Source organism: Chrysochloris asiatica, unplaced genomic scaffold, assembly GCF_000296735.1.
Source record: "Chrysochloris asiatica unplaced genomic scaffold, ChrAsi1.0 scaffold00090, whole genome shotgun sequence".
Taxonomy (NCBI): Eukaryota; Metazoa; Chordata; class Mammalia; order Afrosoricida; family Chrysochloridae; genus Chrysochloris; species Chrysochloris asiatica.
The window spans coordinates 3,350,672-3,378,512 of NW_006408608.1; the positions used below are offsets into that span (position 1 = coordinate 3,350,672).

At 49.5% G+C, this 27,841-nt stretch overlaps 1 protein-coding gene across 1 annotated transcript; it reads left to right on the plus strand.

The window, feature by feature from the left end:
- Nucleotides 1-421: 421 nt before the first annotated feature.
- On the plus strand, nt 422-25,524 carry RCC2 (regulator of chromosome condensation 2). Its single transcript, XM_006866338.1, has 13 exons — nt 422-632; nt 1,707-1,993; nt 7,397-7,490; nt 11,563-11,706; nt 14,122-14,253; nt 14,606-14,694; nt 16,326-16,440; nt 18,436-18,602; nt 19,992-20,172; nt 20,341-20,446; nt 21,833-21,905; nt 24,620-24,697; nt 25,320-25,524. Exons 2-13 carry the CDS (start codon nt 1,715-1,717, stop codon nt 25,422-25,424), a joined length of 1,563 nt encoding a protein of 520 aa, XP_006866400.1. The 5' UTR covers nt 422-632; nt 1,707-1,714; the 3' UTR covers nt 25,425-25,524.
- The last annotated feature ends 2,317 nt before the right edge of the window (nt 25,525-27,841 follow it).

The following is a 27,841-nucleotide window of genomic DNA, read 5'->3' on the forward strand; positions in this document are numbered from 1 at the left end:
GGACACGTCCATAGGCAAATAAAATACAGCTTCCCTTCGCGCAGGAAAAAAAAAAAAAAAAAATTCAAACGGTATTCATCTTTCATTCCAATCATTCAAGTAAGCTTGTTCCTAGTTGGCTGAAGCGTGAGCAAGTAACTATTTTCCAGCGACTGTCCTCAGGTGACCTGTCTAGACATGCCTGGGAAAAACAATCTAGCATCATCTTACGATTTAAAGAAGCCTGTGACGCGCAGGACGCGCTGCGTGGAAAGCCTAGGCGCGCTCCGGGGCCAGTAAAGCGCGCGCCCCCCCCCACCCGGTGCCTGCAGTCTGGCGGCTTGGCGCCCGGCGCAGGCCAGACTACTTCACTGACCCGGACGTGGGCTCCGGGGTCCGCCGGCCGGCAGGGGGAGCGCGCGCCCCGGGACCCGCGCCGCCCGCCCCGCCGCGAGCTCGCTTGTAGCCCGACGGCACATGTGTTTCTGTTTTGTGTTGTAGCATTTGTTCTGGAAGCTCGTATTTACATTTTAAGTGTATCTGGTGAGTGGGCAGGAACCCTTGTCTGGGCCGGAAAAAAAAAAAGAAAGCCCTCCGGGTCGTCTCTTAATTGCTTCTCCTTTTTCTCTCCGGTTTCTCATCACTCCAAACAGGTAGGGGCTGAGAATCGACAGCGATCAGTTTGCGGGGTCTGTGAAAGTTTTTTTTTTTTAGGAGAAAATGTTAAAAACAAAACAAAACAACAAAAAACCTGGGGAAGGGGGCTGGGGGTTGAATGAATAAAAAAGGGGAAGGAAGGCGGATCCACGTGGTTTAATCGGAGACAGACAGAGATCCCATTGTTCAAAATCAATAAAAAAAAAAAAAAAAAAAAAGGAGACAGGGCGAAAGCTAGGGGACGCGGGGAAGGGGGGGCTAGCTGCGAAGCGGGGCACTTTGCAGCCCTGATCCTGGAGATTGGGCCGGACCGCACATTCGGGGAGGGGGTCTGGGATAGTTGGACACCATTAAAGTTTATTTTTCGTGTCTTCGCGAGGTGTTTGGGGCTGGGGGCGGCTTTATTCTGCGCTCGAGTCCTCCCTTTGCTCGCCCCAGGACAGCCCACCACGAAGGATTCGGCTAATTAGAGCCAGAGATCGGAACCCCGGGGCTGTGGCGAAAGCTGGGGCTCGGGCCGGCGCGGGTGGGGGTGAGCGAGGGCGGTGAGGATTGCATTTAATTGAGTAGGCTGGGGAGGGGGGCGCCGAGACAAAAGCAGCAGGTGGGGTGGCCAAGGAGTAGAAAGCTTCTTTAAAACGGCGGGACCTAAAGGGATTCTTTAAAGTGTCCCGAAGCCTTATTTAGAGTGGGGGCTCCTTTTCCTTTACTTTTTTTTTTTTTGGAAGACCAGGTTGCAATTGAGATGTGATGTAGGCAAATCTAACTTGAAGATGGGCCGGGGTGGCGTGGGGGGAGGAAGTCTCCATTTTTTTTTTTGTCCTTTTCCCTTAAGCTGATTGCAATTTGGGATATCGGCTCCCGTACGGGATTCCCCGGAGGAGCCGGCCGGGGCCGAGGGAGGGGCGCGATTTCCTTTCCCAACTCGCCCCCTCTCCGCCCACCCGCGGCCGCCACTTTGGGGCGGGCAGGGGAGGAAGTGGAGGCCGGGTGGCTCGTCTCCGCTCCCCTCCCCCCCGCGCAGTTTATAACCCGTCCATTGTGCGCCGCTGCCCCGTGTCTCCCTCCAGCCGCTACGATGCCCAGGAAGAAGGCGGCGGCAGCCTGGGAAGAGGCGAGCTCGGGCAACGGCACGGCCCGTGCCGGGCCCAGGAAGCGTGGCGGCCCGGCGGGGAGGAAGCGCGAACGGCCCGAGCGCTGCAGTAGCAGCAGCGGCGGAGGCAGCAGCGGCGACGAGGACGGCCTGGAGCTCGACGGGGCCCCCGGCGGGGGCAAGCGTGCGGCGCGGCCGGCGGCGGGCAAGGCAGGCGGCGCGGCGGTGGTCATCACCGAGCCCGAACACACCAAGGAGCGCGTCGTGAGTACAGTTCCTGGTGCGGGGCTGGGGACGGGGCGGGCTGAGGGGTCGCATCCTTGGAGGGCGGAGGGGGGGCCTCGGTGAGGGGAGAGCTAGGCGCAGGGTTCGGGCCGGGGGCGGCCTGCGCGCGCTCCCTAAGGGCGGCCGGGCCGGCGCAGGCCGCGGGCTGAATCATCGCCGCCTCCGCACAACAAAAGGGCTCGGTCCGGGGGCGGGCGCGGGCCGCGGCCTATCCGGACCTCACCGGCGCGTGAGCGGTTGGTCGTTGGGGCGCGCGCCACGGGCTCCCCGCGGAGGGGGAGGGGCGGCCGGAGTCCGTGCCGCCCGCGCGAGGGGGTCATGGCCCCGCCCCCGGCGCCGCTCGGAGCCGGCTCCTTCCTCCTCCCCTCCCCCTCCCCGCCCCGCCAGGGAGACTTTCTTAAGTTCGTTCGGGCCGGAGGAGGGGACGTGCAGCCGCGAGGAGCGGCGAGCGGCACCGCCTGCTCCCAGTGGCTTCCTACTGCCCGCGGCCGTTTGTCTGCCAGGGCGCCACGGGGGAGGGGGCCGCCGGCGCTCTGCGGGGAGCGGCGGTTTGTGCCCTGGCTTTGAGGTTCCCGCCGCCTCGGCTCCGGCACTCTGGGGGGGCGGGGCTTGGCGACCGCCGCGCATGCCCCGTGCGGCCCTGCGCCGTCTCGCGCCGCCGGGAAGGTGGGGCTGCCAACGCTTGGGCGGGTGCTCGGACGCATGCTCGGGCGAGACCCCCCCTTCCCCGGAGTTCGGAGAAGCCCCCATCCCACCTTGACTGAGAGGTGTTTGGGCTTTGTCTCTTGCCGCTGGGCTGAGGGGGGCTCATTGCGGAGAGTCTGCAATGAAGAAGCATCTCTCTGAATGAGCTTGAATTGTTCATCAGTTGGGCTTTCAAATCTTAATTGAGGTCGTGACCTACACAACTTTTGTATCGGCAAAACTCTCCCTTCACGTCTCCAATTTTTAACCTGGGGTTTGAGATTTCTCAGCCCGGTCCCTAGAACTTTCGCATGTCTGATGTGGTTTGCTTTTTTTGGGGGGGTGGGGGGAGGTCAAAACTTTGATCAGACCCCTGTGCCCTGAGACTTAAGAATTTTCATTTAGCGTTTAGAGTTTATTAGGGTGGAGAAGAGGTCCTTTTCTCCCCGTGAGTTCAGCGTTCGTTCCTCCAGAGGGGCTCAGGCCACAGGTAAGTGCTTATAATAGTACATTTTCTACTCCCACCTTAGTAAAAGAGGAACCAGGGCACAGAGCTTGAGGGCCTGTGTTAAGAGCTTATGGAAGCAGATTTCCAGTTTGCTCCGCTTTCTGATGTCACCTTTGCAATTTGTCTACATGAAGATGCTTTATAACTTTTTATGCCTCCAGCGAAAGGTCAGACAAGTCCCAGTGAGTGAAGTGAAGGGGAGCCCAGGTGTACCTAACAGGTCTTGCGGTCAGGAGGTTTTGCCAGGGCTCTGCTCCAGGCCAGTGTCAGGGAAATGGCCAGAGTGTTGAGAAACTGGCACACAGGAACTGTTTTCCTTTAACAAGTCCAGTCAGCTGTACAGACTGCCAACATTTCCTTTCCAATCACAGTGCGTTAAGGGAGAAGTAAACAGAAGGGCCAGGTGGCGTCTTTCTCCTGTATTGTTTTCCTGTGTGAATCTCTGTTCCCACAGGAGTAGCCTAGAGAGCTCCTTTTGACCTTTTAGTAGAATGGGTTTTTTTGTGGGGAAAACAAGAGATTCCTACCCCATGCTGAGATTGACCAGAGAATTTAGAGGGAGTGAGGTTTATTATATCTTTTGAAGTTTGGTCTGTGTCTATTCCCACCACTGTTACAGAGGGCCTGCTCAGGTGTTTTCCATGCATGCCCTCTTAGAGGGGGTCAACAGCTGACGTCTCAGCACCTAAGAGACATCTGAAGGTGATAGTCCAACCAAAAAATGATGCTCTTTATGGCAAGCTTGGAGTTTTTTTTAATTAGCGTAGGTTGAGTTTGGTTGCGGAGTCATGGCCTTTCCACTTGGTCTTGTCCTGCCTTGGTCTCCAGCAGCTGTGCTCTGGAAGAGAAGCGCAAGGTCTCCCCCTGTTGAGCAGTTCTTGGAGAGCCTGTCTCCTGCCGCTGGCCTGCGGTAGTCCTTGTTTCAGAAATAACCTTTCACCAAGAATTTTGCCAGCTTCACCCCAGATTGGGATTGTCTTTGAAGTAGGGCTGTGTGAGAGCATCTGCCCAGAGTTACTTATAGTTCACGCAAAGCTGCACGTGCTAGGCAGGTGAAAGAAAGATGGAAGCCAGCACCTTCATCCTTGAGGGGCCGTGAGTCATTAGAGAGACTTTTATAAAACTCTTATAGACTTGTATAGGTTTTGGTCTCAAAGTGCTCTCTGGGATCGCTGTGTCGGATGAGTGTGGTTACCTGGGATTGAGGCAGCCTGAATGCCCAGTAGTACTCCTCCCACTCTTGTAGGTAAAGCAGTGGTGTTGCCGAATCCTGGCTAGCCACATCTTTGGTCCTTTTCCCAGGATTGGGTTGCTAGGGTTTTGTGGACTCTGAGACAAACGGCCCATTCTGAAAGGACCAAATAAATATAACTGAAAACTGAGCTTTGAAGCCTGTTTTAGATGATAGCCCATCAGGGAATTTGTTGTTGCCGCCATTTCTCGGAGCGGTTTTCCCTCCTTGGAGCGGAACAATCTCTAAATGGATGCATGTTAAAAGGTTGGCTCTCTGCCTTGTAAACATGTTCCTTGCACTCGGGCAATAATTCAGGATTTGCTTTGGACCAGAAATTCCATTGTGTTGATTGAAGAAGCCCAGTGCCTTTTTCTTCTGTTGCTGTTCATCTCTGCCCAGGTTACATGACCAGGTTGTTGGTGGGCAGCAAGGTGAAATGAAATTCTCCTGTTGGGCAGAATGTGTTTTTAAGTTTTTCTGCTACACTGCTTTTAGACACAAGCAATATTGCAGACATTGAGTTCATCCAGAAAACAATCTGATGCCATCAACAAGGGCTTGAATACACTGTGGAGGGTCACAGAACCTGCCGGCTCTCACAGCCCCTGTAGATGGAGCATGAGGGCCTCTTCTGTGTCATGCAATGAAGAGTGGACATACACTGTGGGGTTTTTAATTTTTTAAGGCAAAATGCAAGAAAATATTTAATATTTCAATATTCATCCCAGTTCTTAGAAAAAAATCCCATAAGACTACATAAAATAAAAATTTTCTTACAAATTTAATTAACATACATTAACAAAACGTTATTAACTTTATTAAATTTCACATAAGGTACAGGGAAGAATTAAATAATGGACACATGGAAAGGTGTAAGCTGTATACAGCAAACCATTGTGTAGACAACAATAAAATACAGTTCTCTCCATCTTGGGTTGATGTTAATTTCCATTGAGTTGGTTCCGACCCACAGTGACCCTGTATAGGTTTCCGAGGAGCAGCTGTTGTGCTTGAACCGCCGACCCTGCAGTTCATTCGACTCCACAGTCCACATTAATGCACAGTACCACTACGGCCCATGACATCAGTCCCCAGCTAAGACGCATCGTAGGAGTCACTGATCTGTAGTGGACTCTACTAAGGTTGCCCACAAATACCTTTTAACTTCAGATGGGGCGCTTTCGGTTTTTGAAATAAATCCTTTGTTGGCTTGGTGGGCCAGCACCCACGAGCCCTGAGCCCTGGCCCACTCATGCTAGTACTGGCATCTCCATGTTGCAGAGGAAGCCCCCCTTGAGTCCCAGGGGATTGCAAAATGTCCTGGCTGCCCACTTATATGTATCCTTCCTTAGAAGCTGCTACAGGCCTGCTGCCGGTGGGATCTCTGTCAGTCATGTAATAGAACTCAGTGTTGAGTATAAGCATCCCAGTAGTGAATATTGAACAGTCATCCTAGAACCCCCTCTTGCCTCTTTGGGCAGGGATGTTGCCTGGTCTGCGTATCCCATGATACCTAATTCCCTGTTGTCTCCTATACTCCCACCTGGGGGATAGTGAGGAGCAAGTCAGCTACATGGACCAAGAACCTTCTTTCGTGGAATTTTCCTTCTGGGAAAATTAATGTAGTCCACTGACTACTATTCATCTTTCTCAGTATCTGCTCCGGTAGACTTGCCGAACATTCCAGTTGGGCCTGCCAGCTAAACAAAGAAGGGGCGATGGGGGTACAGATAAACAGGGGAAAGTAGGCTGCCATTCAAGTAATCTGAGCCTGTGGGTGCTGCCAAGGCTGGACTAGCCTCTGATGAAGGTCATTTGCTCAATAATTTATAAATTGTGGCAAAGTCTTTCTTGATTCCTGGGCCGTGTAATTTCTCCTTTTCATGCTGGTCACAGGCTATGCGCCTGTAGGCGGACCTCCTGCCACTGAAAGGTGCCGAAGCAGGAGAGTGGGCCTTGAGCTGAGCTGTGTTGTGGGTGGGCTGCTACTGTCAGGTTTGGGTTGGGTCAGGTTCTGGTATTCATCCACTGGGAAAATGCATTCTTAAAAATGCATGAACTGGATTGCTCAAACATTCCAAACCAGGGCAGTCACCACATTACAGGTTAGAATGAGGGAAGCTGGAGGCTTTGAAGAACAGTTCTGGAAGCAAGCAAGTCTCTTTTCCTTTTAGTATCCCTGCATGGTGATGTTGAACTAGATGAACGCAGAGGGACTGGTGTGAAACTGACCTTTGGTGAACATAAAGTGTTGTGAATGTTAAGAAACCCACTTAGAATTGGCCAGAGGCCTTTTTTTAAAAGACACATCGAGCTTATGGCCCTAATGATTTGGTATGTTGCTGAATTGACTCCACTGGTCCCATCAGTGGAAGGTTCCACCCCTCGGGGGGAGTTCCCTTGATTTACTCACCGATTGCCCAGCTAGGGCAGAGGGTGAACCTTTCTCTCCTGCATCTTGATCTCATCCCTAGGGCAAGCTTTGGCTCCCTTTTCTACCCTCCCTCCAGCAAACTGGGGGTGGATAGGTGGGATGATGGGGAAGCGGGGGGGATGGTGTGATTTTAATTGCTGTGCAGAAATGAGGTGGGCTTTGCGGGCTGGATCTGGAAAGCTGGCCCAAGGATGAACAAGATCTTCATTCTCTGTCACTTGCTAGGCTTCCTGTAAATACCTTCATCAGTCAGTGTGCAGAGAGGGGCCGGGGAAGGCAGGTCATTTGGCTTATTTTTCAGGTTTTGCAAAAGATTTTAAAGGATGAAAAGGAGCCTGGATGTAACAAATTGAGGGACTGTGGAGAGGTTGGGGATTATACACGTTCAAGGGTGGTGCGCTGCCTGGCTGGAAGAGCTAACAGTTATTTTTTCTTTTGTTGCCTAATGTTGGAGAGCCTTGGAAAACTCAAAGCAGCATTACAAGTGAATTCTTTCTCCCTTCCCCCTTTCTGTCTCTCTAGAAACTTGAAGGGTCTAAGTGCAAAGGGCAGCTTTTGATTTTTGGGGCAACCAACTGGGACTTGATTGGTCGAAAAGAAGTGCCTAAACAACAAGGTATGAAAACAGTTTTTGTTTTTTTTTTTTTAAATCTAAGTAACCTAACCTTTTGTCTTTGAGTCCATTCTATAGCAGCTCTCTAGGTCTGAGTGGAATTTTGCCCCATAGTGTTTCCAAGCCGTTAACTTCATGGGAGCAGACAGGCAGCTGGTGGGTTTGAACTGCTGATCTTTAGGTTAATAGCCCAAACATTTAGCCACTGTGCCATCGAGCACTCCTCGAAATTTACGTGGCAACTACAATTTGTTGAATGCTTCTTAATGTGCTACGAGCTTTGCTTGGAGCATCCAAGGAGGTCCTGGCAACCGTCCACCCAGGTAGATATGCTCCTTTTCAAGCAGTAAAGTGCCAAGTTCAGAGAAGTCAAGTGACTTGCTCAGAGCTACCCAGCCACTAGAGTCATGACGTTGGGAGGTGGAACCCTGATCCTTGTGCAAGTCTCTCATTTAAGAATTCTGCCTTTTTAAATGGCCAAAGTCATAAAGCTTAGACAGAACACTATAAATAGAAGCTTCAAATAAACAGCCTCCTTTTGACACCTCTGTCATCTTTCTTGTCACATCACTTATGTTCATTGAAATCAAAAGGCTTGTCCTAGGAGAGACCGCCGTAAGCTTCTCAGGAACTGGTCTGGCAGAACAAGCTACTGTCTGCAGAGAGCAAAGAGGTCCTGGTCTCTGGCCGCGCTTACTCTTTTCTCTGGAGAATACTAGCCCATCCAAGAGAACTAAGGCTGGTCCATTGCCACCTTTTATGGAATCTTGATTGCATTTGGAAAGATTCCCAATGTACTTGCTTTGCTTAGTGAACAAATATTTGTACCCTGCCACTGCCTAGCACTTCAGAGTTGGGGCAGTGAAGATCATTGTATTCCATGTAAATGGCAGAAGTTTGGGCATCCCTCTGGCCCCACCTGAGTTAGGAATAGGGCCAAGCCATGGTGGTACACTTCCTGTAGGGAAAATGCTTGACCTTCAGGACCAAGCGATTATGGATCTCTTCCACGGTGCACCAAGTCCCAACGTGTGTTGTCATGGTCAAGCACACCACATCTGTGTGCCTCATTCTCAAAGCTGCTGCTGAGACGCATGGTTCAGAGAAGGGGGATGCACCTTTCCTGAAGGAGGTAGATGGTGGGAGCCTGGGATAGAACCCCTGCCTCTGATTTCTCCATTGCCTCCTGTGGATGTAGGATAGAGCATCCTATCAGTGTTGCTGAGGAGGATGGCCAGAGAGCCTTCCCCTAATTGCTGAGCTACTGAAGGTAGGGGGGAGCAGCCTGGGATGAGAAATGGACCCTCACACTCTAGTTTGAATGGGTTTTACCCTAATTAGGCTTATTTCAATTTTTATGAACGATCCTTAGGCCTTTGGCTTATGGCTGTAAAGGAAGGCGGGGTGGGGGGGGGCGCGGCGGAATTGGTTTTCCACTGGTGTCAACAAGACAGGATAATTACTCTCTCTTCCTGACTGCCTCCTCTCCTCAGTCTTGCCCCATCCTTGAAGTGTGCCTCCTGTCACAGCCTGGAGAGCCCACCTGCCCTGTGTTCTGTGCTGGGGAACTGTTAAGGTCCATAGCGGCGGGTATGCCTTGCTTTCAAGACGGCAGTGATGGATGGTCCATCTCTGTGATTAAGATCCAGCCCTAGGAACTCATGTCCCCCTGCCTGCTGGGGTAGTTCACTTTGGCAGGGCTCCTTGGGAGGCCAGGAGAGTCCCTGCTGTTACTTGAAAGCGGACTGCAGCTTGGATAGTGAGGGTACCACTGCAGAGAATGGAGGCACTTTGGCAAGTTGAGGAGAGGTAGTCCACTTGGGCTGGGTCAGAATTAGACTTTTTACTTCTGCAGTGTCCCTGCTGTCCCCTGTGCTGTACGGCACACAGTTCAGCACACAGTGGCCAAGAATGTCACATATCCATCCTGTCATGGGCTATCCTCCCTTCGTGACACACCAGACTATAGGTTTCTCCTAATTTAACTTTGATTATAACCTTCCCTTTTGGAAGTTATTGGTTTGTCTTTTCACCTTTCAGTAGTACCACGTCTTCTTCAGGTGAGGAGACTTCGTGTGTGCGTATGGCTGTTGGAGACTTACAAGGGACTTCTAAAACTTCCTGGGAAATGGGGTTGAAAGGTAGTGGGGGGGGTGTGTGTGTGTGGGGTTCCATGAGCTTCTGGAAGCCCTCTCGGATCCTTCTGTAGTTCTCTAATCTAAACGAGGCAGCTGAAGTGGCTTTTGGGGGCTTACATGGAAGTTTTGCCAGTGCTGTTTCACAGTCAGGGAATTGATGGAGAAATCATAACCTTTTGGTCAGTTCCTGCATCCACCCCCTTTGGTCTGACACAGTGGGTTTGGCAGCTCCTTGGAAAACACTAATAAGCAGGCTTGCCAAAAGTCAGAACTGACTCTATGGTACTTAACAGCAGCTACGACAACCACCACGTCAGAGCCCTGGTGACGTAGTGGTGGGTTACGTGTTGGTAGCGTAGTGGTTACGAATTGGGCTGCAAGCCGCAAGGTCAGCAGTTCGAAACTACCAGCTGCTCCATGGGAGAAAGATGAAACTTTCTTCTCCCGTAAAGATTTACAGCCTCGGAAACCCTGTTCAGGGTTGCTATGGGTCAGAACCGACTCCACGGCACTTAACAACAACAACCACGTCAGAGCCCTGGTGACGTAGTCGTTGGTTACACTTTGGGCTGTTAACTGTAGGGTCTGCTATTTGAATCCCCCCAGGCGCTTCACAGAAGAAATGAGAATTTCTGCTCCTGTAAAGACTTATAGCCTGGGAAGCCCTATACTATATAGGATTGCTATGAGTTGGAACCGACTCGATGGCACACAACAACTGCAAGGTTGGCGGTTCACATCCACCAGCTGCTCCTCAGAAGCCCTATACACAGTCGCTGTGAGTTGCAATTGACTGGATGGTACCTTACAACTTCCAACAGCAGCATCTCAAAAGGACCCCCACAGACCTGGAAAAACACATCTGCAATAGAGAGCCCCATAGTGAAAAGTTTAAGCAAAAATTGTCAGCTCTTGACCACACCCTGTTGCTCGGGTGGGACACTGGTTTTCATCCTCCTCCTACAGTCCCACTGACATTGGAGTGTGTACTGTGTGCCAGACTGAGAAGTCCTGGGATAGGACACGTGGGGTTAGGGAGTAACGGGTGCTAAAGGGGAGGTTTCTAAGTCACATAGGGGCCTGGAGGGCTTCCCAGAGCGGGGAGTGTCCCAAATGTTTCAAAGAGGAAGTAGACAGGGAAGGGCATTCTGGGGAAGTGTGAATGCATGGGCAAAGGCAAAAAACCTAAACTCGATTTCCGACTCCTGGCAACCCTTTGTGTCTCAGAGTAGAACTGTGCTCTTTGTAAAAGGAGCTCCAGTAGCTTAGTGGGTCATGAGTTAGGCTAACTGCAAGGTCAGCACTTCGAATCTACCAAGCTGCTCCAGGGGAGAAAGATATGAGGCTTTCTGCTTCCGTAAAGATGAACAGCCATGGGAATCTATAGACAGGGTCACCACGAGTTGGAACTGACTCCATGGCACACCACTACCACAATTCTTTACAGAAGCAGGTTGCATGCTTGAAATGGCAAACAGCAGGGTGGGACCTCTGAGAAGGGACCACACATGAGTGGGAGGAACTGGAGCTGACAGGGGTGGGAGTGAAGCCCCTCCAGGAAGGGCCTGATGGATAGATGCGCTAACAGGGTGGGTTTGTGACCCATCATTCAAGGCTGTTGTCTGTGGAGAGTGGGGAACACGCAGAGTCACGGCTCGGAAAGCATTTGCTGGCCACAGAGGTGATGCCCGTTACAGGGTGAGGAGTTTCCTAGGTTGGTAGCTCTGGAGGAAGGAGAGCGCTGTGCCTTTTGGACATGTGAGAACAGGTCCCTGGGCATCTGGGGGTAGGAGGGTTCAGCAGCAGGTAGGGCTACAGTTCCCAGGGCCCCGGGTGACATCAGTGTGAAGGTGACCAACACCATCAGCCTCTGGGGCACTTCTCACCCCACTGTCACTGCTCCTGGGTGTTTAATTTGTCGTCTTTTCTCTTGGCAGCTGCTTACCGCAATCTAGGTCAGAATCTGTGGGGGCCCCATAGGTATGGGTGCCTGTCGGGGGTCCGGGTGCGGACGGTGGTTTCGGGATCCTGTGCCGCCCACAGTCTCCTCATCACCACAGAAGGGAAGCTGTGGAGCTGGGGTAAGTACCATGCTGGGGGCTGTCTGTCGCACCACTGGAAGAGACCCGTGGCTTCTAAGACAGGCCTGCTGTGTTGTCTGCAGCCCACAAGGCCGCTTCTCCCAGTTCCCAGGTCCCACCCAGTCCCTTCAGAACCAGGTGGCTGCATCATCTCCTGCACATAACGCCCTAATTCTTTGAATCCTCCTCTTCAAGCAACCTTTTACTGAACATTCTGACTGAATCCTGATATCAAGGTGCCTGAAATGGAATTGCTATTTTGGGCAGGCTGTCCCTCCAAGAAACCGTCCCCTTCTTCTTGCTCATGACACAGTGTGGCAGAAGACCTTTGTTGCCACTTTAAATGCCAATGGCTTTTTAAACCACCACAAGCCAGGCGCGCCATTCTGCGGTCTTGCCTGTCATCCTGTTGGTTTGCTTCTGAGGTTCACATGCGTGGCTCTGCGGGTTTGGTAGCATACCGCCTGTTGTGTCCGTTTCTGATTTGGTCATTTCTGAGGGGTTGATTTGGTGTCTTTGCTGTGTTGCCTAGCCTGGGTGTGCTTGGGCTGATTTCCTGCCCCTGCCATGTCAGGGTTTACTGCCTGTTTCCTCTTCCAGGTTGTTAATACAGGTATTCACTCAGGCTCAATTTGTCCCCAAGTCCTTCTGCTAGCTTCCGGACCCTTCTTCCAGCTGGGTAGGTTGGCTCTTGTCCCCATCCTTTGTTTCGGGTTCTTTGATTAGCTTTTTTAGTCCATCTGACTGCGTTTTTATTTCCGTCTGCTTGAACCGTGTTGTTTTTTTTCCTTTCTGAGCTGCTGTACCAAAGTCCAAATACATTAACATCTGTTGCCTTTCCCTGCACTCTGCTAATTTTATAATTCTGTTGAAAAAAGCTAACAAGTTTGGCCCAAATTCCTACTTTGTAGTCTCTTGATGCCACGCTGACACTGCCTCGGCTTTTGCATTCTCTAGGTTGGCATCTAGGCAAGCAGCCCCCGCCCCATTTAGTGTTTGTTCAGACACGTGCGCCGCATTTTATGTCCGAGTTCCGAAACTGAAAATCCATTTCGGATTGCTTTACTGAATTTCACTTGTGTGGTGTTTCTAAAAACGTCCTGTGTGCTGACCCTGTGGGCAGGGAGCGCCCCCAGAGCAGATGTGCGTCCCCGTCCCCGTATTGCAGTGGTGACGTGTCTGCTGTCAACCACTCTCAAGAGGAAAGGGCCGTGGGCCGCGTCCCTTCAGAGTAGCTGGTACGTCCCCCGCGGAGGTTTGAACCCCACACAAAAAACGGCATCAGTTGCTTGTTGTGTGCGTGTGGGCAGCTCCCTCAGGATCTTGTGTCTTTGATCCTCCTGCCAGGGAGCCAGTCCTGGCTTTGAAGTCGACCTGTCTTTAATTGATTGAAGTACTTGTCTCAGGCTGGTTTTCCTCCTTTCAGCAATTCCTTGTGTAGTTGGAGACTGTTCACTTCCTCCTTGGCTTCTCCTCCAAGACAGCTGGGGCTCCCTTTGTGGCTCTGCACTTCAACATGTTTTATGACCTAAAGGTGGAAAGTTCTTTGCTGGAACAGTTTGTGGGCCTCTCTGCACAATTGCCCTGATGTTTTGGTCCTGTAAAACCCTCCCCAACCCTCCCCACGTGTGTTGAGTTACAAGTGTGGGTCTTCTGTTGACTGGCGGCTTTGGGAGTGGCCTGCTGCATTGCTTTGACTTGGAACTCTTGTAACCTCTCTGTTGGAATTGAGGTCAGGTTGAGGGACTTGTAGCCCAATTTGCCGGATGTGCTTTGGAACTGAAGAAATTCTCCAGAGGCTTGTGCACTGTCAAGGCTTCGGGCAGGGCGGCATGGTCTCCTCAGAGCTTCATTTGAACCCCTGGTCTGTAAGAATAACTCTAGAGGTGTGGTTCGCTGCTAGCAGGGGTTTTGCTCTGAGCAGACCAGGGTTCACGAGGTGTGAGGGCCCCTGTGAGGGATGATCTGTAGGAGGTATTTTGTGTGCACCCTTCACTAGGAAAAGAAATGATGACAATAGTGCAATGGCCCATGGGAGATAGATGCCCAGATTGCAAAGGTCAATGAACTCTTGTGAGGCAGGTGTCAAAGATGGTTACTGTCTTTAAATACATCCCAGAGGGAAGGGAATGAGCAAGTTGTTTGGCAGGTGCTGTGAGAAGTGAGAAGCTGTGTGTCTCCATGGGTCCTCTGGCTTACATATGACGTCCACGCCAAACCAAGTACTTCTCCCATTTGCCTTGTCGCAAAGAAACGCAGGAAACGTATATGCTTGGTGGGGTTGGGGAGGGGGGAGCAGTTTCCAGCTGCTACTGTCCCAGAAAAGAGGGTCAGGGTGACCTGGGTCCTGCATCAAGAAGACTACAAAGTAGCCACTGTGCTCTCTCCGACTTTTATTTGGTTCATGCTCTGCAGGTCGAAATGAAAAGGGGCAGCTAGGACATGGTGACACCAAGAGAGTGGAAGCCCCCAAACTCATCGAGGGACTCAGCCATGAAGTGATTGTGTTAGCGGCATGTGGGCGGAACCACACCCTGGCCTTGACAGGTATGGAGGTACCACCTGAACACCTTTTAAATAATGTCTAAGGGACCAAATGTCTACCTGGGGGAGGAGGAAACTCGCCCCATGACTCTAGGTCAAGATCGGAAATGTGCCCAGAGGACCTGATGGGTGTTGAGAGTGAACCCTGCTTAGGCAAGGAAGGTCCCCGCTAGGCGGTGTGACCAGAAACCGACATTTTCCTACGCATGCACCCTGTCTCTGGTGTGAGATGGATTTGCCCTGTCTGACTGTTGTTCTTCTGGCCTGGGAGCTATGGGTCTTAGTGCCTTTGATTCTAAATCTGGTTCAAAACATTATGCCTAATACTCCCTTTGTAAATGTTCTTTCCTTCCAGAAACGGGCTCCGTGTTTGCATTTGGAGAGAACAAGATGGGGCAACTGGGCCTGGGCAACCAGACAGATGCTGTTCCGAGCCCTGCACAGGTAACTTGGTGCAGGTTTGGAGCTTCGTCTCCCTTTGGCTTTGTGATTTGTTTTCAGAGGTGGAATCCGTTGTAAAAACAAATCTGGAGGGTTTGAGTGGAACTCACATCCTGCAGTCTTGAGTGCAGGTTCAATTTGTGGTCACAGTTGCAAAACATCCTGAAACCAATTTTTCTTTCCGAATGGAAAAATTTGTGTGAGGCCTTGTGTTAAGGCCTACACAAGTCCCTGTTTTCCAACGTAAAGAGTGTTACATGGATGGGATATATACTGAGTTTTGACCGTGTGTAAAATCGCATGTTGTTCTTAAGTGCCTTTGAGTGGGTTCTGACTCATAGCCACCCTGTATAGGGTTTCCAAGGAGTGGCTGGTGAATTTGAACCACCTCTGGTAGCATAGTGTGAACCTCAGGGTCAGCAGTTCGAAACTACCAGCTGTTCTGCGGGAGAAAGATGAGGCGTTCTGCTCCTGTAAAGATTTACAGCCTCAGAAACCCTGTACAGGGTTGCTATGAGTCGGAACCAACTCCACGGCACATAACAACAACCTTGCGGTCCAGTGCCACAGCACCACACCAGGACTCAAAGAATCACATACCAGGTACTTAAAGAGCGAGTTAGGTGTAAACTCTTGTTCCTGAGACACTTGGCTTAGTCAGTTGGGGGTTGGGAATTATACCTTCAAAATGAACTAATAATATAAGGTAGCAGAATGCTAAGTGCCTAATTAGTTGCTTAGATGCTGAGGGGGTGGGGCTTGGATTTTTTGGTCTTAAAGAGCCACAGTGGCCAAGCTTAATAGAAGGGTTTTTGAGACATTCACAATTTTTTTGTCCCCCAGCCATTTGCCCTGAAGTGTGGAATGTAATGGTTTCCAGCCTAATAAATGAGGCCGGGGGTCTCATCTGTCTCTGCTTTCTGATGCTAATTTCCAGCAGCTCTGTGACTCCTGGCCCCACAGGGTCTTTGTCCTGTACTTCCCAGGATGCTGAGTTTACAGTCACAAGGTTTCTAAGTACTTAGATTTCATTCCAAATCCCATGTTACATTATTGAGGACCTTCACTGGCTTCCTTAGAGCTTCCTAATTTTGAGCCATTTTATTTCTTGCTTACACCTTCAATTAGACTACTTAATTAGTTGAGCATCTCTATAAGTAGTAAAGAGAATGTACAACAGTTAATTTTATTGGCTGACAGTACCATGTATGAAAGCTTTTTTCTTTTTCTAGCCAGGGGTGACGTTGGAACTGGTGGCGTATGGGGGTTAAGTGTCAGTGTTCTGAAAGGCTGGTCAGCTGAATTGGCACTTTCCAAGCAGGTGGGATGTGCCAGGCACAGCATTGGGCATTTTGAGGGTGACAGACAGGAGCATGATTTGCCTGTCTTTGAATAAACTCTTTATCTAGTGAGAGGTGTAGGGAGTCTGGAGTGGTTTCTTTATACATTTTCTAAACTTTATTATAGAAATACTCTCAGCTTTTACATTAAGAATTGCTGAGTCTATTACATTTCCTTTGTAACCTTAGTAATTGTTTCATGCTAACCTGCAGAGAACAGAGAGTTTTTATCAATCTTTATTTAAAAAAAAAAAAAAGTCAAATCTGAAAGTCTCTCCTATCTTTTCTTTTCAGATAATGTACAACGGGCAGCCAATTACCAAAATGGCCTGTGGGGCTGAATTCAGTATGATAATGGACTGCAAAGGAAACCTCTATTCCTTTGGGTGCCCTGAATATGGTCAGCTGGGTATGGAAGTCTATTTTTTTAAAAGCTCTGTAATCTCACTGTATTTGGAACCAGAACTCAGTATGAGGCTGTACACACGTGTGAGAAATGTGGGTAATTGATCTCAGATAATAGCCTCTCTTCCATCAAGTGGCTCTCACATTTGGGGGAACAGCATGTTGTAACGCATGGGATTGTAGAATATTACAATGGCTTACCTCAGTGAAAGTCTGACAAAGGTTTCTTTTCTCCTCTCTCGCTCTCATTTGTGAATTCATTTAAATGACAGGATTTTAAAGCTGTGGGCTTTTTTTTTGGTTGTTTCGTTTTTAATCAAGCCACATTCATTCAGTTACACATTTACAGATTTGCCTTTATTGAAGTGAGGAAATCTCCAGGGTGGTTATTTCAGGTACATATGTGAAGAACTATTCTATGCAAAAGTGACAGGGATCTTTCTCATTTTTCATCCCTAAACAGGGTATACACATCCCCACATCCCGAAAACACATTTATTTCTGTCCCATTGAGTAAAAAAGAACAATGCAGAGACTGGTTCTCAGGCCATGGGAAATGTCTTCTAATCCTAATTTGCTAGGTCTCCATTTTCTTTTCCCATCTGACACTGAAACGGTGGTTTTTTTTTCTTTTTTTTTTCCCCGTCTTCCTGGCATTCTCTCACCACCCTGCCCCCCCTCCTGGGAGGACTCTGAGTAGGAGGTGAGGAGCGGGTGCCCTCTGCTGGCTCCATAGCTGTATCCATTTGCCAGTTCAGCAGCAGCCCCCACTTATCTGGGTTGCTGGGTCTCAACGTCATTGAAAGCAGGCAGATGGAAAACTGTATAAATAGAACAAGGAGCGTCTCGCTGGCCTTAGACTTGGGGAACAGTGACTTTGTGAAACTAAATATACCTCAAACTAGAAGTGGACAAGAAAGAGCAGCCCCTACGCACATTCAGTGTTGGTTGCTGAGGAGTTGTCAGAGATTGTTGGAGAAACCGTTTCCATGGCCACAGGCACTCTGACTATGCCAACCCCACCCTGGGCAACACACCGGAAATGTGTTACTGGGCTACTTCCTGCTGTCTTTGGCCTCCCCAGATTTGCATAGTGCTTTGATCTTCCTGTAGGGAAAGTGAAATGACCTTGGTGTAGTGATAATGGCTAATCACTGCATCTCCCAGTCCCCTTTTAAGCTTGTTACACAGATTCCCATTTGCTCAGTGTGTAGGCTCGTGGAAAGGAGTTTAAGAAATGGACTTAGTATTTCTGGAGTCAGTCATTCTTAACTTGCCAGCTGACGCCAACATTTTTCAGTCTTGTTATCTAAATCCAGAGAGCCCCCTTTAGAGTTGGAACATAACTGTGGCCTGGGAAGTGTATGGCCAGCAGTGCTGACCCCTAGCGACCATGTATTACAGGGTTTCTGAGGAGAAACTGGTGGGTCTCTTGTAGTTAGCAGTCCAGTACTTTTCCTTGTTGTCACACCAGGACTGCTTGCTGTGACCTGAGGACTCTTAAGTTGGTGGGCACAGTGGAGAACTTGACAAGGCTTGCATCATGCCAGTTGTAGTTGAGGAATTCCAGGTTCTGGGAACTTGTGCTGTGTTATATGTAGGTTAGTACTAATTCATGAAAGCAGAAGCCTGGACATGCCTGCTGAACTTCTGTGCCCAGTCCCCATCCAGGGACTTCTGAAACCCACAAGTGGGACAAAGGTCATATTTTATTGACCATTCCTTCGGCTCAGTAGCTTCCAAACAATTTCGACTATAACCTAGTCTGAATGTAGAAATACATGCACAGAGTTTTCAGAAAATCATGTTATTGTTAATACAGTGTTTTTGTTTTTTAATTCATAAGTATATATTTATACACATACACATATCTACTAACAGAGTGCCACCTGCTATTGGTGATCAGGGCAGATTCTCGGGGCCTAGGAGCTCACCTGTAGCAGGGAACGGCCACACCGCAGGCAGGTCTCTGGTGTTAAGAAGCCTCTGCTTTTGACAGGACACAACTCTGATGGCAAGTTCATTGCCCGGGCGCAGCGGATAGAGTACGACTGTGAGCTGGTGCCCCGGCGAGTGGCCATCTTCATTGAGAAGACGAAAGACGGACAGATTTTGCCAGTCCCAAATGTGGTTGTTCGAGATGTGGCCTGTGGAGCTAACCACACGGTAAGACTGTGAGTTCTTTGTGCTTCCTGAGTCTCACCATTGTAGGGGGATGTTTAAGTCCAGGCCCTGACCGGGGGTTATGCCTTCTTCAGAGGACTTCCTACTATTAGATTGGCCACCAGGCACAACTAAGTACAAATGTGTCTTGCCAGCACAGCTTGGGACCTGGTTCAGAGTCTTGGATTGTCTTTTCACATGTGTGTATTTTTTTGGGTGTGTGGTTTTTTCTTTTTAAATTCAGTTTCCTATCACAAGTCCTTAATGACTATAGGAGGAGGCTTCAAAATGTTAGTGGAAAAAGTCATTACCTTTTAATTCCATTGTTCCAGGAACTTTCTGAAGCCCCCAGGTTATTCTGTGCTGTGGGGGTAGAACAGCTTTCATTTTATTGAGTTTTGTGTCTTAAAAGATTGAATGCAGTAGAGATTTTTTATACCTCTCTGTCTTTGTTCCTTTCTTAGAGTTACTGTGTCTGAGTGAAACTGCCTCCTCTCCTCCATGGGGATGCGGGCAGGAGAGAGGGGCGCGTGGCTTTTTCCCAGGATTCCTTGTGCCCAACTTGTGTACAAGGAATTGAATGAAGTCTGTGATTCTGTTTTGTTCTGTGTAGACAGGAGAAAGATATTGTTGTGAATTCTTTAGTCAGATGACCTGTGATAGAATAAGGAGCTCTGGTAGCGTAGTGGTTATGAATCGGGCTACGAACCGCAAGGTCAGCAGTTCGAAACTACCAGCTGTTCCGTGGGAGAAAGATGAGGCTTTCTGCTCCCGTAAAAATTTATAGCCTTGGAAACCCTGTACAGGGGTCGCTATGAGACGGTTCCAATTCCACGGCACATAACCACCACCACCTTGTAATATATTATGCCTCCACCACCCAGCTGTGAAACGTCAAGAGATTCTGTGAAGATGGATTTTAAATTGCTGACACATACCTATGCGCTTCATCTGACCAGAGGAAAATTAATTGGGTGTTTGTGATGGGGAACGTCAAAAGAAGGAATCCCAGACAGACAGGGTTTTCTCTCCTCTGCTCTTTGTAGTTTAGTCCTTATCGCAATAAGGAATTTACACTCTAGAGACCCAGCCCTCTTGGTTCTGATGAGTGAAAGGGAGGAAGCTTTGTGACTTTTTAAAAAAGACTGGAAAATAAAGTTCCTGGCAGAGAAAATGGCAAGCTGGTCTTGTAGAGAACGTGTCGCTTTGCTACACCTGCTCTTGTTACAGCCTCCCCCTTTGGAGGCAGATACAGATTATTTTTATTTTAATATTTCTGCTTCTTTGCCTATCACAGTTACACTAGGTTCTGTGGCACGAAAGCGGTGACCTGTCTTGTCCTTGTCCTGTTGTTGGCCCAGATAGTTGCAGCCCTGTGTTTTCTCTCTGCAGCTGGTCCTGGACTCGCAGAAGCGCGTCTTCTCTTGGGGGTTCGGCGGTTATGGTCGGCTAGGCCATGCGGAGCAGAAGGACGAGATGGTGCCTCGCCTTGTGAAGCTGTTCGACTTCCCGGGGCGTGGGGCATCCCAGATCTATGCTGGTTACACCTGCTCCTTCGCCGTCAGTGAAGTGGGTTAGTGAGCTACTCCTTGCTGGGTGCCAGGATCAGGGCTCTTGAACTAATGTGCTCCCCTGTGATTTCCCTGCCACACACCCCTCAGCCATCTTGATAACACTGACAAGACTTCATCACTGTCCAGGTGTCTGGGCACAGTGACCACATAATTGTTTTTTCCTCCAGGTGGTCTGTTTTTCTGGGGGGCCACCAACACCTCGCGAGAGTCTACCATGTACCCGAAGGCAGTGCAGGACCTCTGTGGCTGGAAAATCCGGAGCCTGGCTTGTGGGTATGTGCAGCGTCTGCTGGTGGATGAACCATTCTGTGTCCGTCTCCTTCACCCCCGCTAACTACATCCTTATTGGGAAGGGCTGGAACCATCATCCCTTAGGCAGAGCATCAGCCAGGGCATCGGGCACTGAATCCTAGAGGCATGGGGGCGCAGGGGGTGGCTGGATGAGGTGTCTTCGTAGAAAGAAAGTAATCTGGGAAGATTTTAGTCTTCAAAGGCTTGGCGTGTTCTGCTTTTGCTGTTGGTTCAGAGTTCTCTGTAGTTGAGAGTTAGAATTCTCTAGGAAAGATTCTCTCAGTCAATGATTCTTACTTGTCATAAGGACACCTGTTGACTTTTACCTGAGCTGCATAGTGTGATCAGCTGCTCCGGGCGGGGGGGACTTGAACAAGTTGGGATCCCTGCTCTTGCTCCCCAGAATTCTTTGTGAGGTCTCCCCTCCCCCTTGGAATGAACTGTTCATTCCAGTTTGTTCTAGTCTTTTCCCACTCCATCCCTGGGTCCTCGTCCTCTATTTTTGTGGAATAGTTTTTAGGGTTCAGGGAAAGCCTGCTAGCCCCTTCATGTGTTTGCTATGTGGAAATGAGTACATTGTGGGGTTTATAAAAGATGTACAGTTGATCTTGACCAAGGAGCTTAGGTACGTTGGCACCGTCTTCTTCCCAGTGCAGTCAGAAAGCCACATAGAACTTTTAACTCGCCAAAATCGTAACTACTAGTACTGTAGTAGCCTTACTGGGAAACAGTTGACTAACATGTATGTTGTGGTTATGTGTGTTATGTCAGGCACTACATGAAAGCTGTGTTTTTTAATACCAGATAGAGCATTTCATGACACGTGCAAGGCTTCGGTGCTGACTGGTATTGCTGTAACAGCTTCACGAATGTCCTTCTTTTCTTTAAGCTACAGTCATTATGCTGGCTGCTCTGGTGGGCAAGCAGAGCTGTAGACCTCAGTCGACAGTCCATGTCAAGTCATTGGACTTTTTCTTATACTGTCATGACTTTGTCTTGAAGCCCTGTCAGCATCGCTAGCGGTACTTCCAATGGTTCCCATGGTATTCGTCAAGGTTTACCGGATTGCATTAAACACCATGAAAACCATGCAAGAACCCTAAGAGATCACTTCTTACTGTGGTAGGCAATTTCTTGGAGAGGCAAACTGCCCATGCAGAGATGATGAACGTCACAGGGCATTTTTTAAAAATCTGCGTAGAAGTGGACCTGCACAGTTCAAACCATGTTGTTCAGGGGGTCATCTGTACTTGATTTTGAAAGCCCGCGTGTATGAGTAGGTCACCCATGAGGAGTCAATCGTCCATGGGGCCTGGGTGAGGATTCTGGTGTGCTCCTGGTGCTAACAGTCTCCGGACCTACTTTCAGGAAGAGCAGCATCATCGTGGCCGCGGACGAGAGCACCATCAGCTGGGGCCCATCTCCGACCTTTGGGGAACTGGTAAGCTGACGCCTTTGTGGTGGGAGGGTGGTAGTTGTGGCTACTGGCCCTGGACTGCTGGGTCCCCTCAAACCTGCTTAGAGTGTGCTGGAGAAAAGCATGGGTGTTTTGTCCTTGTTGCACGAAGGACTGTGACACTCCCATCTATCCCTCCCCCCCTTTTTTTTTTTTTTTTGCTGTACATTAGGTTCCCATTGGATACTTTCCAATGTAAATTGATCAGTGACGTTAGTGACGTTTTTCATTCCTGTCAGCATTCTGTGTGTGTGTTCTCTCCTTTTCCTTTAAATGCTGACCTTTCGGACACATGCCAGTGGTTACGAGAACACTGATTTATGTGTCACTCCGCCTTTGCTCTAAAAGGTGACCTCAGGAAAGGTATGGTTTCCAGGGTTAAAGAGCACCTTGGGGCAGTAGTTTCAGGGAGTCTTTTGGCCTTAAGTAGTCCCGTTGATCTTTTTCTAAGGATTTGGTTTTGTTTTACTTTTTTCTTCATTCTAACCAGGTTCATCTTGTTGTGGTAGATTGGTCAGTGGTCCATCTGCTGCTTCGGGTCTCAGGGTAATCCGGGTCATGTAGCACCCAGAGGCTTTGCTTTATAGACTTGATTCTTAAGACTTTGGTTGCCTTACTTGTGTCACTGATCATGACAAGTAGAGACCAATTCGCTGTATCCTAGTTGGCTGGGGCTCACAAACTTTGAAGACCTCAGTTGCGGCTCACTTTACTCTAGGACACAGAACATGAACTTTGTGAGGTATATTATGCTGGTTCTGGTGTGGCGTTGGCGGGTTAATGCGCTGGACTGCAAGGTTGGTGGTTTAAGTTCACCAGCCACTCCTCAGAAACCCTATATAAGTTCGCTATGAGTCAGAACCGACTTTATGGTGCTTAACAACAACAACAGCTTTATGCCAGTTGTTGACTAAATTGTCCCTTGAGATTGAGATTATGGTCCTAAGCTTTCCAAAAGTCTGCCCCTTTTTTTAAATATGGAAACCAGGATGTTTCAGGCAGAGACTGAAGGGAGAAATGTGAAATTACACAAAACAGAAAATCCTTCCCCAGATTCTTCTAGGTGATGTTAGCGGATGGTGCTATTGCCCTGCCAGTAACCTCAGGCTGTTCAGTGCTTGGCAGTTCACCCTCAAGCCCCCCACCCCCACAGTGCTTTCTGGCAGCCTCTAGAATACTTGGGGAAAGCCTCACCTCTGTTTTCCTAAGTTGAGTTTGTCTGTGTTCCCTGATTTTTGCCTCTCTGACTTAAGTGTTGAGATTATAATCAATGACCTTCCAATTTTTCATACCTTCTTGGCTTTCACCAACCAAGTACCCTGATTAAGGTTCTGAATACAGCTATCCCTGACCTGTGACGTACACACTTCACTTATGACCATTTTTTTTTTTCTTAGTACGTCTAATCATTGGTAATATGTACTGCATACAGTGTGGCAGTGTGTAATTTGCTGATGTTATTCCCATGCCAACCCTGAAAGACAAACAGATCAGGTTTAGGAAGAAACTGATAATAAAAGACATTAATAAATAATGAAAACTTTCAAAAGGAAATGAGGTACTCAACTTGTGTCAGAAGGGACTTATGCTGGAGAGACACTGAAGGAACCATTCTCCTGTGTAAGTCAGGGACGGAGCTTCTCTGAAGTAGAGGAACTGGCTTTACAGTGGAGCTCCACTGTGATGGTCATCCTGCTGGACTGCGGCTCAGCTCTGGGTGGTGTGTCTTTAGTTAGTAGTTTACCTCATGTCCTGCTGGAAACCGCCTGTTTTCCTTCCCTCTTCACCTTTTTCTCAGCAGTAGGCGCTGGCCATGGCTGACGGAGAAGTGAAGCTTGCTCTCTGAGCCATGTCTGGGCTGAGGCTGAAACACACCTTTTCCTGGATGCTCTCACATCCCAGTGCAGCTGGCGCCAAGGCGACTTGTTCTGAGGCAGCAGCCTGGGGGGCTATCAGAACTCCCTTAGTTTTCTAAGTATGAATTTGGAATTGAAGGGGAGTGTGAAAGGGAGTCACTGGTGAAGCAGCTGTGGTGAGGGATGGCGTGGCGTCTTGAGGGAACCGCATGCTATCCTGGAGGGTGTGAGCTGGGGAAATGGTCTGGCCTGTGTGGGAAAGGAGGGAGGTCTAGCCTGCCCTTCGCTGTGAGCCGGCCAGCCGTTGAAGCTCTGTGGGCCTTTCGGTCAGTCGCCTTAGCACATGATTTCTCCTTAGCAGTTCGTGACCATTTCTTTTGGTCTCTGTGTCTGAGTCATTACTCTACAGAGTGTTCCCTTTCACTCATGTGAATACACATGCTTTGGTTCAGCTATTAGGTCCTGTAGACCCCTGAAGCATTGTGGGTTTGTTGATGACAATAAGAGTTCTTTGCATCCCACAGACAAGAAGGACTGCACTTGCCGTTTCTTCCTGCCCTTCATACATAGTCTGGGGTCATGCTTCATGAGTGGCATTCCCCAAACAGTGTCTGTTAACCCCTAATTCCCAAGGGCACATCAGTCATCTTTTTGTTAAACATTTGTCCCTGTGGGTGTTGGGAACCCACCTGTCGGAGGGCTCACTGGAGCCACAGAGGAGCAAGAAGGCATTACCATGACGCCTGGTTAGCAGGCTTCCTGGAAACTGGGTTGGCTGCTGTTCGCTTTTTCAGACTGCCAGATTTGACCTGTTTTTGTATGTTTCCCTGTTTGCTTTACCAGGGCTACGGGGACCACAAGCCCAAGTCTTCCACTGCAGCCCAAGAGGTTAAGACACTGGACGGCATTTACACAGAGCAGGTAAGCGTGGACCTCTGCTGGGAAAACTGGAGTGAAAGTGCTGGGTCAGTCACACCTCCCTGGGCATGCGTCTGGTCTTTGCAGCCCATTGGGGCTTTAGTTTCTCATGTTGTCTAACTAGAATGTTTTCGTGTGGGTGGGGCATGGAGAGGAACAGCCATCACCAGGAGAAAGAAACAGTGGGGGAATGTTGGCTAGGTCTGGCAGTGTGGAGCAGACTCCTCCCTTCACTTGGCACACGTCACTAGGCCATGGGGTGAATCAGATTGCCAGCCCCATTTGCCAGATACAACAGCCGGCCCCTCTCATAGGCAGGACTGAGATGGATGGAATGGTCAGCTAGATCCCCACCCATATCCCTACCAGCTCCTGCTGACTGACGCTGTTGCAGAAGCTTGTTTCTAGCTGGGTCTCCCCAGGCAGCCTGGAAGGAAGGATCTGGTTGGCGCCTGGGGTTGGGACATGACTCTTGAGATGAGCCGTCTTTAGTAAGGAGCCTTTGACACCATTTAGTGTTCTCCCAATTTGCTAGCCAGCTTGTGCTCCACTTCTAAATCCAACAGCAGGCTAGCACATGGCCGGAAGGCCCCCTTGTACACTGAGCCCCGATTTGTTCTCTCAGGTTGCCATGGGCTACTCGCACTCCCTGGTCATAGCGAGAGATGAAGGAGACACCGAGAAGGAAAAGGTCAAGAAGTTGCCAGAGTACAATCCCCGAACCCTCTGATGCTCCGGAGTCTCCCTCCAACTCCACACCTCTCGCGGCAGCTGTCATTCCATGGGCACTGGGACAGGAAATCAGATGAGGCATTTACAAAAGCAAAAGTCGACCGAAGGTGCATTTTTGTTAAACTCCCTAAGGTTCCGTTTTATAAGTGGTCCAACGTCAACTACCTTTTTCTGTATGCTTTCCAAAGTGCGCTTTCTCTCTCCCCCCCACCCCCCTTAATGTTTAATTAAAATATTTGCTCAGAGTTGACTTACCATTCCTACAATAGAGGTAGAAACTTTGAGCAATCTAGGGTTTTTTTGTTGTTTTTTGGGGGGAAGATGCTTTGTATTTTGAAGTTTTTCTCTCTTTTTTTTCTTCTAAATACACTTCTCAGAAAGTCCCTTCCCAGTCGTATTTAGCCTTGTGATCAGGATGGGTGCTACGTGGGAGAGGAGGAATCACCATTTACACAGAAATAGCCGCCCCTGGCGGGAACCGGCAACAGTCTTGGCCAAGATGGCCAGAGTGGTTGATCTCCGTCCAAGGTCCCACCCGAGTGCTCTGGAAGCACCAGGTCTCTTCTCCCTTTCCTTGTAGACCGTGTGAGGCCGGTGATGGTTCTGTGCCTCCCCTTGGCTGCTTGAGAGCCAGCCACAGCCTTTTGGCTGAGAAGTTCAGAGAATCTGCCATTTCCCCCCACCCCCACTCCGCAGTCTGTGTTTAGCCATTTCTATCTACTTTAGTTGTAAAAGAAATCCAAATGAAAATCAGGTGATCCTGGAACCCATGGGGACTTGGGGGGTGGGGGGTGGGGGGGAACATTTGTATCTTGTCTAAAGGTCGGACTGTGTGGCTCCTTGAGGAGCCAGGCCTAGTCGCTAGCACTCGCCATTAGAGATTGATCAGCCAGCAGCAAAGAGGAATTCTGACGTCCTTGCAACCAAGGACCAGCCCTGTCTCGTGCCAGCCTTTAGCGTTTTAGTGCTTCTGCCTGTCTTCCTCTCCCACGGCTGGATCCTGCCTGTCTCCGAGACTTGGGCTTTCCTGCTCTGCTAACCCAGCTCTCTTTAGTTGCGTTTGCTTGGCTCTGGTACCAAATAGTTAGCTGGCCGAAGAATCCGCTTGCCCCGCGCATCAGTGTAGATGCTGGGCCTGCTGCCCCACCCCGCCAAGTGCCCTCTGCCTGAGCTCCTCACCTGGGTTACGCTGCTCTGCGGGAGTTACGAGGTGCCTTTCCCGGAACCCTCCTCTCAATTGGACCTAAGAGTGGTCCCGACTTGTGCTGGGGCTCTTGGTTTCGAGAGGGTCTGGACTGGTTTGGGTGCTTTAAAATAGATTTTTGGTTTAGTGGTGCTTGTCGGAGGAGAGAGGGAGGGGGAAACTTCAGTGGGAGACTTGGGTGTATGGGAAAGTAAAATATTGGTCTCTTTATATTTTGCTTTTGATCTTTTGTCATTGTCTCGATGTTAAAATGCCAAAAATGACCTAGTTATTGCTTTCCTCCCTGCTTCCCCACCCCCATCCCCAGTCACTCGGTAAGCTCATGTGCCCTTCACAGGGCACAGAACGGGTCCTGCCTTGGCCTGCCCCAGTGCCTGGCATAAGATTGGGCTGCATCCTTCTATAAGATTTAGTCTCTTAATTTCATGCTTATCTTTATTGTCTTATGTTCAATCATTAGTCCAGGGGAGAAGCTTCCGCAACTTCAAAGCTTCTGCTAAACTAACCGATTCGTCCAAATCACCCCAAACCACCGTTATGACTCCAGCTTCTATGCGTGGGACCTAGTCTGCTTCCCTGGACAAGTCTCTTTCCTGAATGTGGCTCAGGCGTGTGTGTTCTGTGTACACTCTTGAGGCCTCGCTGGAGTTGTGTGGGCACCAAAAGGCTCAGTGGGAGGACCCAATAGCTGGGGTCCGTCCCCGCCTTTTGCAGGTAATACCAATGGATGAGCCGGGCTTAGACCTCCGCAGACGGATCTAAGTCATGGCCAGCCTGCAGGAAGAAGGAAAAGGTGGAAGACCTGTTTCTTCCACACACACTTATTTGGGTTTAGAACTGCAACGTGAACTTTCTTTAGAACCAAGAGTCTGGGGGAGGGTCCTGTGCTTCCAGAAAAGGTACACGGTGACCCCGGCTGTGAGGGGGCTTTGCTTGTGGCTGACTCTTTGGGTGTCTGACAATGTCTTCCAGCTCAGAAAGGAGAATATGAACGAAGAGGCTTAGAGTGAAGGGGAATCAAAGAGTTGTGATTTGGGTGCAGGTGCCTGGTTTAGTGCTGTGATTGTCTTATTTTTTTTATATATATATATATATTTCTTGGAGTAAACGTTTTAAATAAACGACATCGTTGTTTACTCTGTTTGGGCTCGGGTGTTTGTTTTTCAGTGGGAGTAGCTCTGCGCTCGGTGGAGTCCTATGCAGATGGACCT

Coding starts and splice junctions, on each gene's coding strand:
- RCC2 (XM_006866338.1), top strand. CDS start 1,715: ATGCCCAGGAAGAAGGCGGCGGCAGCCTGGGAAGAGGCGAGCTCGGGC. Junction 20,173..20,340: donor CTTCGCCGTCAGTGAAGTGG/GTTAGTGAGCTA, acceptor TTTTTCCTCCAG/GTGGTCTGTTTTTCTGGGGG. Junction 24,698..25,319: donor ACGGCATTTACACAGAGCAG/GTAAGCGTGGAC, acceptor TTGTTCTCTCAG/GTTGCCATGGGCTACTCGCA.